General features: G+C 52.3%; 1 protein-coding gene across 1 annotated transcript; it reads right to left on the bottom strand.

The window, feature by feature from the left end:
* Positions 1–1028: 1028 nt before the first annotated feature.
* HIPK4 (homeodomain interacting protein kinase 4) lies at positions 1029–14389 on the bottom strand (the record flags this gene model as incomplete). Its single annotated transcript, XM_080704257.1, has 4 exons — positions 13548–14389; positions 5195–5551; positions 2171–3019; positions 1029–1208 (listed from the first exon to the last, which is right to left on the bottom strand). The coding sequence occupies exons 1-4, from the start codon at positions 14010–14012 to the stop codon at positions 1029–1031; spliced, it is 1851 nt and encodes a 616-aa protein (XP_080560383.1). The 5' UTR covers positions 14013–14389.
* Positions 14390–15823: the final 1434 nt, after the last annotated feature.

Here is a 15823-nt window from a genome sequence, read left to right as displayed (position 1 = left end):
CATAGCAGGGCTGAGAAAGGGATCAGCCCCCAAAGAAATGGGGGTGCATGCTGGGCCCAGACAGCTGGCCTACCCCCCTTTCCATGGCAAAGAGGGCCCAAGATTATAAAAAGCAGTAAAAAATTATCTGTACAACCTGTGCCTGCTGGAGTCATGGGTGGAGGGGTAGGGGATGGTTGGCGGGGACATCCTAACATACTGAGTCCTCAGTGTACCGCCCGGGTGGGCTGGGTGTGTAAGGTCCTCATCGTGTGCTGAGTCCTCGGCGTGCAGTGCGGGTGGGCCAGGACTGAGCACCCTCGTAGCCGTGTGCGACACCCAGCACACTCCTGAGGAGCTTCGCTGGGCTGAAAGCACAGCCGTGTTCCCAGGATGTAACTGTCCTCGTTGCACACCGAGCACGCGCCTGTCCTCCGCGGATCTCCACCTAGCGTCTGTCAGGGGCACGGGAGAATTCAGGCCAAGTCCCTTGGCCCGAGCATGCGGGAAGGACGAGTCAACGATGAGCGCTCACTCTCTGGCGAGATCAGATGAGCATGCACCGAGCCCCGAGTGCTGGGGACTCTCAGCACTTGCTCATCCAGGGCGTGGATTGGGGTGCCAAGCTCGGCCCCAAGCCATAGCAGCTGGCCTCTGGAGAGCCAGCGGCCAACAGGCCAGAGCATCGCAGAGCCTGGAAGCCCACCCTGGGCCAGCCCAGGCCCTGGACAGTGAGGACGGGCAAGAGGCAGGACTGCTGAACAGTTCTTTATTGAAAGAGGCACAGGCAGCAGGGCCAAGGGTCAGGGCCAGTGGGGTGCAGCCCTATTCCTGCCTTCCCTGGCCGAGGGGCCACGGGCCAGACCCCAAAGGCCTCCCATGGGTGAGCACAGGCATGCGCTGTGGGGGTGGGGATAGGAAATTTCTGGATAACTTTCTGTAAGAATAATTTGTGGATTTGGGGGTGGCTCTGTGGAGCAACTCGGGTTGGGAAGGGATGCCAAGCCCAGCTAGTGCAGCTCCCAGTGACGGGCAGGGGTGGGTGGCCATCAGTGGTGCCCGCCAACATGCTGCAAGAAGCTGGCGGCCCGGGGGGGAGCATGTGGATGGGGGTGGCGGGGTGGGAGCCCCTGAGCCCGCGGCCCCCTGATGCCCTCCAGGGTCCAGTCGGGCTCGCCCAGCCACTCTGTAGGACAGTTGCTGTGGTCAAAGAGCTCAGGGCCTGACCTCTGTGGAGGAGGAGAGAAGGGGCATCGTCAGCAAGAAGTGTCCATGGCTGCTGGGCCTCCCTGAGATCTTTCTGAGGGAGTCAAGCCTGCACTTAGGGTGAGCCTTTGCCGAACTTTATTATGGTGTGTGTATGTGTGTGTGTGACTGGGGATTGAACCCAGGGATACTCTACCTCTGAGCTACCGCCCAAGATCTACTTTTTTTGAAAGAGTATCTTGCTAACTTGCTGAGGCTGGCCTCCAACCTGTGGTCCTCCTATCTCAGCCTGCTAAGTAATGGGATTACAAGTGTGCACCACCATGTTTGACTTGAATCTGATATCCTTTAGGGTGTGTGTCTGTGTGTGTTTGTGTTATTTACTGGGGACTGAACTCAGGGGCATACTATATCCCCCAGGCCTCTATTTTTTAATTTAATTTAATTAATTTATTTTTTGTGGGTTTAGGGATGAAACCCAGGGGCATTCGACCTCTGAGCTACACCCCCTCCCCTGTTTTTATCCTTTATTTTGTAACAGGGTCTCACTAAGTTGTGGAGTGCCTCACTAAGTAGCTGAGGCTGTCCACGAACCGCGATCCTCCTGTCTCAGCCTCCAGATGCTGGGACTACAAGCGTACGCCACCACACCCAGCTTATTTTTTTATTTTAAGACAGAGTTTTGCTAAATTGCTAAGGCTGGCCTTGAACTTGCCATCCTCCTGTCTCAGTCTCCCAAGTACTGAGGTTACAGGCGTGCACCACTGCTTCCCAGTGAACCTTATATCCTGAATATGGGTTAGTGTGTGCCAAGCCTTACCACATCGTGATGGTGGGTTACTGTGTGTTGGAGCCTGTGCCAGCTGCAGACAATGCAGATGTATGGGGGCACAAGGCCCGGTTGTCTGTGCCCTCAACTCTGGAGCAAGGTCTAAGGGGAGGCCCTGACCCAGAGCCACCTTCTGCCCACACCCACCTGGCTTACCTCAGCATCCATGGTCATATCCTTGAAGTTGGGTCCGTCTCCCTCCCGCTGTGGGATTGGCGGCGGCTCAGCAGAGGCCCCGCGGCACTGTCCTTCCTCCCAGCCACTGCCCCGGTGAGGGCCGGCATCTTCAGGTGAGGCCTGGCTCAGCCGGATGAGGTTGCTGAAGCTGGAGTCAGACTTGGAGCCTGCGGGTGGCTTGCGGGCCTTGTGTCGGCCAGCCAGGCGGCTGCCGTAGAAGGCCAGGATGGGCTCTGGGCCAGAATCAGGAACCCGGCGACCCCCAGTGGCTGCCTTGAGCGGGGCCAACATGTCAGGAACCCCGTCCACCCGGGTCTCGCCCCACAGCCCGCGCCCAGCCTCCTGTAGGCTCAGGTCATCCAGCTGGTCGATGGCCCTCTGCATGCCCGGTGCCTTCTCCTCCCGGAAGAAAGGCACGCTGCCTGCCACGCTGCCCATGCCCACGGCCTCCTCCTCCTCGGCCAGGCGGTAGTAGGGGGGCCCGTCTTCGGCAGCGGCCACCACGGGCGGGGGTGGTTTGCCCTCTGCCTGCAGCGAGAGGCGGCAGCCACGCAGCGAGAGCTGGTAGTAGCGGGTGGCCTCGTGAGCACTGCGGAGCTGCTGCATGGACACGAAAGGGTGGCGCAGGGCCGCGCTGGGGCTGATGCGCTCGTGCGACTCCCACGTCAGCATGCGCTTGATCAGTTCTACCATGCTCTTGAGGTCAGCATGCTCGGCCAGCGCCTCACGGTCCGGGAAGGTCAGCCGACTTGCCGGCCCACCACCATTCACCGTCTCTATCTGGTCCAGGGACTTGAGCATGTACTTGCGACGCTCCAGAGGGCGCACCTGCAGGGGCCCAGGGTGGGGGACACCGGATTGATAATGCAGCTAGGCCTTGGGCCCCAGACACTCCTTTGAGGTCCACAGATGACCCCTAAATTCTGATTCTGTGATCTTAGAGGTCTCTTGCTGCCTGGAGGGCTGCCCCAGATCCCGCCTACTGAAACTCCTCTGGCCTAATCCAGGGCTCTCCGGCTGCTGCAGGAAGGACACCTGGCTGGGCTCTGGTCCTCTTGTCACCTAACCCAGGGCCCTCACTGACCCAAGCTCCATACCACACTCTCCAGGCCTCTCCAGAGCCATGGGACCAGCCCCTACCAGCAGCCAGCAAAGGGCCCACCTTACACCTTTGGTTCTCCCTGGAGTCAAGTCTACACACACACCTGTGACCCAGTACCTGGAAGACTGAGACAGGAGGATCAATCGCAGGTCTGAGGCCAGCCTTAGCAACTTAGCTAGACTCTGGTTTGTTTTTTGTTTGTTTTTTTGTTTTTTGGTTTTTGTTTGTTTTTGTGGTACTGGGGATAGAACCTAAGGGCATTCTACCTCTGAACTATACCCCTAGGCCTACTTTTTTTTTTTTAATTCTTGGTGGTACTGAGGTTCCTGGAAGCCCTTCTACCTCCGGGCTACACTCCCAGACCTATTTTATTTTTGGAAACAGGGTCTCTTAAGCCAGCGCAGCTGGCTTCGAACCTGCGTAATCCTCCTGTCTCCGCCTCCCAAACACGGGGATTACAAACGTGCACCACCACGCCCGGCAAGGCCTACTTTTTTATTCTTTATTTTGAAACAGGGTCTCACTGAGTTGCGAAGGGCCTCACTACGTAGCTGAGGCTGGCTGCAAACCCCGATCCTTCTGTCTCAGCCTTCTAAATGTTGGGATTACAAGCTTGGGCCACCATGCCCGGGTTAGACCCTGTTTTATTTAATTAATTAGTTTATTTATTTATTTATATTTTTGTGGTACTGGGGATAGAACCCAGGGGCCTTCTACCTCCAGGCTATACTCCCAAAACTATTTTATATTTTATTTGGAAACAGAGTCTCACTAAGTTGCTGAGAGCCTCCCTAAGTAGCTGAGGCTGGCTTCGAACCTGCATGATCCTCCTGTCTCAGCCTCCTAAGTGCTGGGATTACAAGTGTGTGCCACTGCGCCCAGCTTAGACCCTATTTTAGAATTAAAACATTAAAAAAAAAAAAGGCTGAGGGTGTATCTCAGAGATAGAATACCCCTGGATTCAATCCTCAGTTAAAAAAAGCCAGATCCCTCTTGCTGCTACAACCTCCATACCTGATCCCACCCTCCAGGCCTCCCTTCTTACCAGCCCCAGCCATGGAGCTAATCAGAGGAGCTGCCATGAACTTTCTGTCCTACCTTTGGTCTCACTGAAACCCTCCTTGCTGTAAAAGCCCCCATAGGTGGCCCCTAACTTCCCGTCTGCTGTCTAACCCAGATAGTCATGTTCATTCTCATCCACATTCTCATCTCATATCCGACCCCCCTGAACTCAGGATCATTCTACTCCAAGCTACCCTCAGCTCTGTTTTATTTTTTGTTTTGAAACAGGCTCTGGGTACATTGCTCAGAGTCTCACTACATTATCGAGGCTGGTATCGAGCCTTCAAGCCTCGTATTTCAGCCTCCCAAGTACTACATAAACGGCATGTTCGTCACACCCGGCTTGCTGCACAGATTTGATGGCTGCAAACAGGGAGCAGACGGGCTGCTGCCCTCAACCCCTAATGCCTCCTGGGGTCTCACATCCCTCTTTCTGTGCAACTCTTGCACCCAAGCCCACAACTGTTTTCTCTATGATCTGACCCAAATCCCTCCTGCTGCACAAGGTGCTGACCTGAGAGCCCAGGCCAGCTGAGAAGCTAACCTCATCCTGCTGTCACACTTGTGGTATAGCCCAAATCACTCTTACTTTAGGAGCCCGTACCTGAGCCCCCCATCTCCGGCTCCTCCCTGCAGCCGGTCCCAGATAATATCTTGCTGCAACAGCCCCTAGAGACGACCCTCGGCTTTCCAGCCTCACCTTTGGTTTCATCCAGATCTTTCTTGCTGTGACAACCCCCTAACTGACCTCCACTCCTCTCTTGCTCCCTGAGGTCTAACCTAGATGGTTCTCGATTCGGCAGCCCCCCACGGGCAGCACTCACCCCGCCCGCCCCTACCTTGGTCTCGGCCAGGTAATCCGCTGAGGACTTGAGCTGCCAGGGGTTGGTGGCGTCGGGGTGGGGATTGCGCTTGAAGAAGTGGTGAGCCTTGCGGGAGGCGTGCAGCAGGTGTGGCTTGGGCAGGCCCTGGGTCTCACAGATGTAGCGCACCTGGTCGTATTCATTGTTGCCTGGGTAGAGGGGCCAGCCCAGGTGCAGCTCGGCCATGACGCAGCCCAGTGACCACACGTCCACCTTCTCACAGAAGGGCAGCCCCAGCAGAATCTCGGGGGCCCGGTAGAAGCGGGACTGGATGTACGGCTCCTTCACGTAGCGTACCTCGCTGAAAATGCTAGCTGAGCCGAAGTCAATCACCTGTGGAGAGGAGGGCAGGCGACCAGGGGTAAGGAGCCAGGGAGCGCTGCGGGACAGCCGATCTGGCCAGCCCTGGCATCTCACACCTGTTGGCCTGTGAGATTTTATCTTTGTTGTTTCTTTCTCTCTCTCTCTCTCTCTCTCTCTCTCTTTGCGGGTCTGGGGATGGAACCCAGGGGCATTCGACCTCCGATCTACACGCCCTGCCCTGTTTTTTATTCTTTATTTTGCAACAGGGTCTCACTAAGTTGTGGAGAGCCTCAGTAAGTAGCTGAGGCTGGCCGCGAACCGCAATCCTCTGGTCTCAGCCTCCTTAATGCTGGGATTACAAACGTGCGCCACCATGCCTGGCTCTCTCCTTTTCTTTTCTTTTTCCAGAAACTTAGAATTGAACCTAGGAACACTCTACCACTGAATTGTATCCCCACACCTTTTATTTTATCATTCATTCATTCGTTCACTCATTCATTCATTTATTTTTAGTAATGGAGATTCAACCCAGGGGTATTCTACCTCTGAGCTACACCCCCAGCCCTATTTTTTTAAATCATTTATTTATTTACTTATTTATTTTTGCAGTACTGGGGGTGGAACCCAGGGGCATTCTACCTTTGAGCTAAACCCCTAGCCCAATTTTTGTTTTTAATTCTTTATTTGAAACAGAGTCTCACTTAGTTGCAAAGGGCCTAAGTAGCTGAGGCTGTCCACAAACCACGATCCTCCGGTCTCAGCCTCCCAAATGCTGGGATTACAAGCGCGCGCCACCATCCCCAGCCCCCCAGCTATTTTATCATGCGTGTGTGTGTGTGTGTGTGTGTGTGTGTGTGTGTGTGTGTCACTGGGGATTGAACCCAGAGGCATTCTACCTCTGAGCTAAACCCTCAAACCCTAAGTTGCAGAGGGCCTTGCTAAATTGTCAAGGCTGGTTTCAAACCTGTGATCTTCCTGTCTCAGCCTCCCAAGTACTGAGGTTATAAGTGTGAGCCACCACGCCCAGTTTTGTTTTGTTTGTTTTTGTAGTACTAGAGATTGAACCCAGGGACATTCTACCTCCAGTCCTTTTTTTTTTCCTTTTTTTTTTTTTTTTTTGGTGGTACTGGGGATGGAACCAGGTGTGATCAGCCCTTTTTATTTTGAAACAGGTCTAAGTTGCCTTGGGTGGCCTGGAACTTGTGATCCTCCTGTGTCAGTCTTCCAAGTACTAAGTACAGGTATGTGCCACCATTCCTGGCTTAGTTCCATCTCCTGCACAGATTCCCATTCTGCTGGCTCTGCCTCTGGTCTGCCATCCCCACCCAGGTGCTGTTCCTCAGTGTCCCCACCTGGACCAACAGAGGCCTCCTTGTGGTCTCCCTGCTCCTTCCCGCTGCCCTCCCTCGGTCCTTCACATGCATCCTGGGGAATCTTGTGGCCATCTGAGTCACATGTTGGGCCTTCCCTGCCCATAGCCTCATTCCTTGATAAAAACCAAAGTCCTGCCAGGCATGGTGGCGCATACCTGTAATCCCAGTATTTGGGTGGCTAAGACAGGAGGATCTCAGGTTCGCGGCCAACTTCAGCAATTCCGTGAGACATTCAACAATTTAATGAGCCCCTGCTTCAAAATAAAAATAAAGAGCTGAGCATGGTAGCACACATTTGAAGTGGGCTAAAACAGGAGGACTGCAGGTTTGTGGCCAGCCTCAGCATCTTAGTGAGGTCCTCTGCAACTTAGTAAAATCCTGTTTCCAAATAAAAATAAAGTAGGGCTGTGGGTGTAGCTCACAGGTAGGATGCGCTGGGTTCCATCACTAGTAACATATACTTAAATAAACAAATTAACTAAATAAATTAAAAATAAAAATAAATTTAAAAGGCTGGGGGGGGGGGTAAGCCCGATGTGGTAGTGCATGCTTATAATCCCAGTATTTGGAGACTGAGACAGGAGGATTGCAGGTTTAAAGCCAGCCTCAGCTACTTAGTGAGACCCTCCACAACTGTTTCAAAAATAAAAGAGAGCCGGGCATGGTGGCGCACGCTTGTAATCCCATTGCTTGGGAGGTGGAGACAGGATTACACAGGTTCAAAGCCAGCGTTGCTGGCTTAAGAGACCCTGTTTCCAAATTTAAAAAAAATACAAAAATAGTCCTGGGAGTGTAGCCCAGAGGTAGAAGGATTCCATCCCCAGTACCACAAAAAATAATAATAATAAAATAAATAAATAAATAAATAAATATAAAGAAAAGAGATAGCTGGGCATGGTGGCACTGGGGATGGAACACACTTGTGCTTGTAATTCTAGTACTTGGGAGGCTGAGACAGGAGAATTGCAGGTTTGAGGACAGCCTTGGCAAGTACTGAGACTCATCAACCTAGTGAGACCCTGTTTTGATATAAGAAATAAAAATTGGGTTTGGGGTGTAGCTCCAAAGTAGAATGCCTCTGAGTTCAATCCCCAGTACCACAAAAAAAAATAAGAATAAATAAATAAATAATAATAAAGCTGGGTATGGTGGCACACACTTGTAATCCTAGCACTTGGGAGGCTGAGGCAGGAGGATCACAGGTTCCAAGCCAGCCTCAGCTACTTAGTGAGGCTCTCAGCAACTTAGTGAGACCCTGTTTCCAAATAAAATATAAAATAGGTCTGGGAGTATAACCCGGAGGTAGAAAGCCCCTGAGTTCTACCCCCAGTACCACCAAAAAAAAAAAAAAAGCCTGGGGGTATAACTCAGAGGGAGAATGCTCTTGGGTTCAATCCCCAGTACCAAACACAGACACAAAAAAAAGCAAAAAAAAAAAAAAAAACCCATAGTCTTCCTCACCACAGCCCACAAACTCCAACAGCTGTTCAGCCACCTCTGCCTGACTCCATCCACTTGGCCCGGCGCTTACCTTCCCTGGGCCGCAGGTCCTCGCTGTCCCTAGAACACGCCGACGCAGGCTCTGCTCAGCCCGTGCCCTGGCTGCTCCCACCACGTGTGTGGCTTTGCCCACAGCCACGCTGCTCCCTCTGCTCCTGTAGGTCCTTGCTCAGATGCCACCTTGTCAGGGAGGCCTCCCCCGGCCATCCTATGCCCTGCTTTTCACTATGGCTCTAAACACCGATTTCACACACTATTTTGCCTTTTTGTTGAGTTCATCTTTTTTTTTTTTTTTTTTTTTTTTGGTGGTACTTGGGGTGGAACCCAGAGGCTTTCTACCTCCGGGCTATACTCCCAGACCTATTTTATATTTTATTTGGAAACAGGGTCTCACTAAGTTGCTGAGAGCCTCACTAAGTAGCTGAGGCTGGCTTCGAACCTGCATGATCCTCCTGTCTCAGCCTCCCAAGCGCGGAGATTACAAACGTGCGCCACCACACCCGGCTGAGTTCATCATTTTTCTTACCAACAGAAGATGCCAGTCCCACAAGGATAGGGGCTTTTGCTGTTTTGTTCAATGCTACATCTCTAGAGCCCCAGTGCAGAGCCCAGCGCACAGAAGGGACCCAGGGAGGAGGGAATGAACAGACATAGAGGCTTTTTAAATTTTTTTATTGGTGCATTATTATCACACATCTTTTTGTGTGTGTGTGGTACTGGGGTTCCTGGAAGCCCTTCTACCTCCGGGCTACACTCCCAGACCTATTTTTACATTTTCATTTGGAAACAGGGTCTCCTAAGCCAGCGCACGCGGCTGGCTTCGAACCTGCGCGATCCTCCTGTTTCCGCCTCCCAAGCGCAGGGATTACAAGCGTGCGCCACCACGCCCGGCATTTTATCATACATCTTAATGGGGTAGAGGCATACATACACACATCACTCATGCAGGGCTCTATATTCCTGTCCTTTGTCCTTTCTCCTTTGTAGCTCTCTCATGCCCTTTTTTTTTTATATATATACTGAGGTTTGAACTTGGGCATTCTATCTCTGATTTATACCCCCAACCATTTTTATTTTTTAATTTTATTTTATTTTATTTTTGGTGGTACTGGGATTCCTGGAAGCCCTTCTACCTCCGGGCTATACTCCCAGACCTATTTTTATACTTTTTATTTGGAAACAGGGTCTCTTAAGCCAGCGCGGCTGGCCTCGAACCTGTGGGATCCTCATGTCTCCACCTCCCAAGCGCGGGGATTACAAGCGTGCACCACCACACCTGGTTTATTTTTATTTTGAAACAGGGTTTTGCTAAATTGTTGAGGCCGGCTTCAAACCTGCAATCCTCCTGTCTCAGCCTCCCAAGTACTAGGATTAGAGGCATGTACCACCACACCCAGATTGCTTGCTTGCTTTTCTTCCTTTTCTTTCCTTCTTTCTCTTTCTTTTCTTTCTTCTTTTTCTTCCTTTCACTATTAAAGTTTGAATCCAAGGGCATTATTGAGATTACAGGCATGCACCTGGCTATTCTTTTTTTTTTTTTTTTTGGTGGTACTGGGGTTCCTGGAAGCCTTTCTACCTTCGGGCTACACTCCCAGACCTATTTTATATTTTTATTTGGAAACAGGGTCTCTTAAGCCAGCGTAGCTGGCTTCGAACCTGCGCTATCCTCCTGTCTCCACCTCCCAAGCGCGGGGATTACAAGCGTGCGCCACCACGCCCAGCTATTCATTTTTTTACTAATTTTTTGCAGTACTGGCAATGGAACCCAGGGACATTCTACCTCCAAGCTGCACCCCCAGCCCTATATTTTATTCTTTATTTTGAAATAGGGTCTCACTGAGCTGCAAAATGCCTCACTAAACAGCTGAAGCTGTCCGCGAACTGTGCGATACCTTCTGTCTCAGCCTCCCAAATGCTGGTATTACAAGCGTGCACCACCATGCCCGGCTACTTATTTATTTTTATGGTGCTGGGGTGGGAAGCCAAGGCCTCACACATGTACAGCAAGCGCTCCACCACTGAGTCACATCCCAGGCCCTCTTTTTTTTTTTTTTTTTTGGTACTGGGGATGGAACCCAAGGGCATTCTACCTCCAAGCTACACCCCAGCCCTATATCTTATTCTTTATTTTGAAACAGGGTCTCACTGAGCTGCAAAGGGCCTCACTAAGTAGCTGAGGCTGGCTGGGAACCACGATCCTCCTGCATCAGCCTCCCAAACGCTGGGATTACAAGCGTGCGCCACCACGCCCGGCTATCCTGGGCCCTCTTTTTTTTTTTTTTTTTTTTTTTTGGTGGTACTGGGGTTCCTGGAGGCCCTTCTATCTCCGGGCCATACTCCCAGACCTATTTTTACATTTTTATTTGGAAACAGGGTCTCCTAAGCCAGCGCGCGCGGCTGGCTTCGAACCTGCGCGATCCTCCTGTCTCCGCCTCCCAAGCGCGGGGATTACAAGCGTGCGCCACCACGCCCGGCTATCCTGGGCCCTCTTGTTCTTCCTTTGCAATTGTCTCTTCAATCCTTGGCTCTGGTCTCCCAGTGTCCTTCTCTGTCTTCATCTCTGTGTCCGAAGACCAGGTGGTCTTCTGTGTTCACCACCAGGCCCTGCTAACACCCTGCAGGAGCCCTTGCATGGTGGTCACCGTCACTTTGAACGTGCAGTGTGATGGTGAAAGCCTTTCTCTCTCTCCAGGTCTCTGGGATGGCGCTCCCTGCCGTCTTTTCCCTTGGTCTCCAGGCCTCTCCATCACGGTCTCAGTTTCCCTCTCTGCATTCCTTCGCTTTCCCTTCGGCCATCCCTATTCTTCTACTTGCAGAAGATAGTATCATAGAGTGCTTTTTTTTTATGCTGGGGATTAAACCTGGGACATTCTACCTCCATGCTTCTCCCCCAGCCCTATTTTATTTTGTATTTGAAAACAGAGTCTTGCTAAATTGCTGAGAGCCTTGCTAAATTTCTGAGGCCAGCCCTCAACCTGCCATCCTCCAGTCTCAGCCTCCCACGTACTGGGATTAGAAGTGTGCACCAGCCAGGCGAGGTGGCGCACGCTTATAATCCCCGCGCTTGGGAGGCGGAGACAGGAGCATCTCGCAGGTTCGAGGCCAGCCGCGCTGGCTTAAGAGACCCTGTTTCCAAATAAAAAAAAGTATAAAAAATAGGTCTGGGAGTGTAGCCCAGAAGTAGAAGGGTTTCCAAGAACCCCAGTACCATAAAAAAATAAAAAGTGTGCACCACCACACCCAGCTCTGAAATGCTTATTTTATTTTATTTTGTGGTACTAGGGAAAGAACCCAGGGTCATTCTAGCTCTGAGCTACACTCCCAGCCCTATATATTATTCTTTCTTTGGAAACAGGGTCTCACTAAGTTGTAGAGGGCCTCACTAAGTACCTGAGGCTGGCCCTGAACCTGTGATCCTCCTGTCTCAGCCTCCTAAATGCTAGGATTACAAGCGTGTGCCACTATGCCTGGCCCTGAGATGCTTTTTTTTTTTTTTTTTGCAGGTCTGGGGATGGAACCCAGGGACATTCAACCTCCAAGATACACCCCCTGCCCTATTTTTTTATTCTTTATTTTGAAACCGGGTCTCACTGAGTTGCTGAGGGCCTTACTAAGTAGCTGAGGCTGTCCGCGAACCGCGATCCTCAGGTCTCAGCCTCCCGAATGCTGGGATTACAAGTGTGCGCCACCACGCCCGGCTCCTGAAATGCTTCTTAATCTGGACTTTGAGCTGGATATCTGAGGCCTGGGTCCCTGAGAGGCTGAGTGACTCTGAGCACTTGACCAGCATCTGTTTATCCCACATGGTAGGGCTGCCCACGCTGGCCAGGTGCTGGCGATCTGTGCTGCCTGTCCCTTGCTGGGTCTGTGAAAGTCTCTCTTCCCCTGGGTCTCCATCCGTCCATCTCTTGGGGCAGAATGCTCTGTCTTTTCTTGTCTCTGGTTCTGACAGACATGCACTGGGCACTAACCCCAGCTCTGCGCTAGGATCCAGTGATAGTGCAGAGATGCCCCAGCGTCCAGCACAGGTCAGGGTGGAGCGGGCCTGTGGAGGTGATGGCGACCAGCACTCATGCTACCATGGTTGCAGCTGCTCTGGCCAGCAGCTTCATCCCCCTCGAGGTAAGGCCTCTTTTCCTCTCTCCTCTTCATATCAGAACCACCAACAAATCCTGTTGTCTGTAGCTCCAAAATCTACCGAGAACCCACCCACATCTCCTTCTCACGTTGCTCCGTCATGCAGGGCTCCCCCCTGGACCAGAACAGTCTCTGTGTCCTCACTCCCACGCACCACCTCTGGACTATTCCCCGCACACAGCCAGAGGCAGCCTGTTAATACCTGACCACGTCCCTCCCCTCCCCAGAATCCATCATGGCTCCCTCTTCCACAGAACAAAACCAAAGCCTTTGCTGTGCTTTACAAGGCCCTTATTCAGTCAGCGTCAGCCTCAGTGTTCCTCGGATACACGCACTCAGCCAGGTGTGGTGGTGCCCGCTTGTAATCCCGGTATTTGGGAAGCTGAGACAGGAGGATTGCAGGTTCACATCCAGCCTCTCTGGCTTAAGGGACCCTGTTTCCAAATAAAAAATATAAAAATGGGTCTTCTGGGAAGTGTATCCTGGAGGTAGAAAGGTTCCATCCTCAGTACCAAAAAAAAAAAAAAAAAAAAAAACCAGGCTTGGCAGCACACGCTTGTAATCCCAGCATTTGGGAAGCTAAGACAGGAGGATCATGGTTCGCGGACAGCCTCAGCTACTTAGTGAGGCCCTCTGCAACTTATTGAGACCCAGTTTCAAAATACAGAAAGAATAAAACATAGGGCTGGTGGTGTAGCTCAGAGATGCCCCTGGGTTCCATCCCCAGTACTGCAAAAAATAAATAAATAAAAATTAAAAAATTAAAAGGCTAGGGATATAGCTCAGAGGTAGAATGCCCCTGTGCACAATTCCCTAGTACAGAGAGAGAGAGAGAGAGAGAGAGAGAGAGAGAGAGAGAGAGAAAGAGAAAGAAAGAAAGAAAGAAAGAAAGAAAGCAAAAAATTCCCTGAGAAGTGGGCTGGGACAGTGAAAGGAGTTGGAGCCAGCAGGAGGGAGAGGCAACAGGAAGAGGGCGGCGAAGCCCTGGAGTGTCCATCCTGGGCAGCTGCGCTCACCTTGACCCTGAAGGGGCAGCGGGTCTGGTCCACCAGCATGATGTTCTCAGGCTTGAGGTCGGCGTGGATGATGGCCAGCTCCTTGAGCCTGGCCAGGGCTCTGAGCACCTGGAGGGTGACCGTCCGGATGTGGCGGGCCGGGAGGGGCGCAAAGTTGTTCTCCTTCTGGAACTCAAAGAGGTTTTGCTCCAGCAGCTCGAAGACCAGGTAGAACTTGAGGGCGTCGTGGAAGAACTCGAGGAAGCGGATGACGTGGGCCTCGTCGGGGTCCAGGCCCCGCATGCAGCGCAGCAGCTTCAGCTCATTCTTGATGATGCGGCTGCGGTAGGCGTCGTTCTTAAGGATCTTGATGGCCACCATCTCACCTGTGCTCCGCCGCCAGCCCTTGGCCACCTCCCCGAAGGTGCCCTTGCCCAGCACCTCGATGATGTCGTAACAGTCAGTCTCTGACTGGATGGTGTCCATGGCGCCCCTGCCACCTGCCACGGCCCTGTCCGGATCCACAAGCCACAGGCTCTGTCGTCGAGGCCGCCCGCCCCGTCGCCGCCGGCCCCGCGGCCCCCCCAGCAGGGGCAAGAGAACCTCGCTCGTGACGCCCCCTACGAGTCTGGCCCCTGCCTCCTTGGCACCCCTCAGCCCTCTCGGCCACACGGCGAGTCCACGAGGGGCTGCACCCCGCCCCCAAAGCCCTCCCGGCTTGGGACGAGGGCCCCCAGGCCCCCCCAAGTGGGTTCCGGCGTTGCTGAGTGGCTCTGGTTCTGTTGTTGGAGACCTGAGCCCTGGGCTGGAATGGGGGGTGGGGTGCCCAGCTAGACCCCTCCCCCACCCCGTGGTGGAACCCTGGAGAGGTCGGGTGGCTCAGGGGCAAGGGTTGACCGGGAGGGTCTCTAATCAGGGACCTCAGGTATCCAGAAATGGGGACATACATATCCTCCCAAGTTAAAAACAAGCGTAGAAAGGCAGACTTTTTGAGTTGGGGGAGATGTGTGTGTGTGTGTGTGTGTGTGTGTGTGTGTGTGTGTGTGTTCAGAAAACACCTGCCTCAGCCTGTTGCTGGGAGGCATGGCTGGCTAGGGCAAGAGCCAGGTTGTAAAAAGACCTGAATGCAAACTGAGTTTGGACTTTGTTCTGAGGGTGCTGGGGAGCCACAGAAGAGTTTTGAGAGATAGAGTGTAGGGTCATATGTGTGTGTGAAAAAGCTTCTGTGTGAAGAAAGATAAATTGGAAGGGTGAGAGTGCAGGCCCCAGGCCCAAGCAGGAGGCTGGGCAGGGCCCAGGTGGGAGGAGTTGGGAAGGGACTGGAGGAGGTTTGGATGAGACACAGGGAATTCCAGGAGGGTAGGCCATGGGACTGACAGGTTGTGGAGAGGAAGGAAGTTGGGTAGGACAAGGCTTGGGGCAATCCTGAGAAGGGGACATGGACAAGGAGCGGTTTGGGGGAGAAGATGCTGTGTGTGTGCGTGTGGTACTGAGAACTGAACCCAGAAGCTTTCTACTGTTGAGCTACACCCCCAGACCGATTTTCTTATTTGGAAACAGGGTCTCATTAGGTTGATGAGAGTTTCATTACTTGCTAAGGCTGTCCTCAAACCTGCGATCCTCCTGTCTCCTACCTCCCAAGTACTAGGATTACAAGTGTGTGCCACCATGCCCAGCTTAATATCAAATAATTTAAACAGGTATTCGAGCAGAGCATGATGGCGTAGATCTATAATTTCAGTACTTGAGAGGCTGAGACAGGAGGATCCCAGGTCCCCAGCTAGCTGGGCAAAACCCTAGTGAGACCCTGTTTTGACCCTTTTTCAATATAAAACTAAAAAATAGGAGTGGAGCTCAGAGGTAGAATGCTCCTAGGTTCAATCCTAGTACCACCACAAAAGTTTTTTTTAAAATAAAGGAACCCGTGCGGTGGTGCACACTTGTAATCCCAGTACTTGGGAGGCTGATACAGGAGGATTGCAGGTTAGAGGCCAGCCTCAGCAACTTAGTAAGGCTGTCTGTAACTTAGTGAGACCCTGTTTCAAAATAAAGAATAAAAAGTAGGACTGGGAGTGTAGCTCAGAGGTAGAATGCCCCTGGGTTCAATCCTCCGTACCATTAAAAAAAAGAGACAGAAGCTGGGGTGGGGGGGTGGCCCACGCTTGTAATCCCCGCACTTAGGAGGCAGAGACAGGAGGATCGCGCAGGTTCGAAGCCAGCTGTGCTGGCTTAAGAGACCCTGTTTCCAAATAAAAAGTATAAAATAGGTCTGGGAGTGTAGCCCGGAGATAGAAGGA

This window comes from Muscardinus avellanarius (assembly GCF_963383645.1).
Source record: "Muscardinus avellanarius genome assembly, chromosome: 10".
Lineage (NCBI taxonomy): Eukaryota > Metazoa > Chordata > Mammalia > Rodentia > Gliridae > Muscardinus > Muscardinus avellanarius.
The sequence above is the reverse complement of the archived record's forward strand: the minus strand, read 5'-3'. Positions and strand labels throughout refer to the sequence as shown.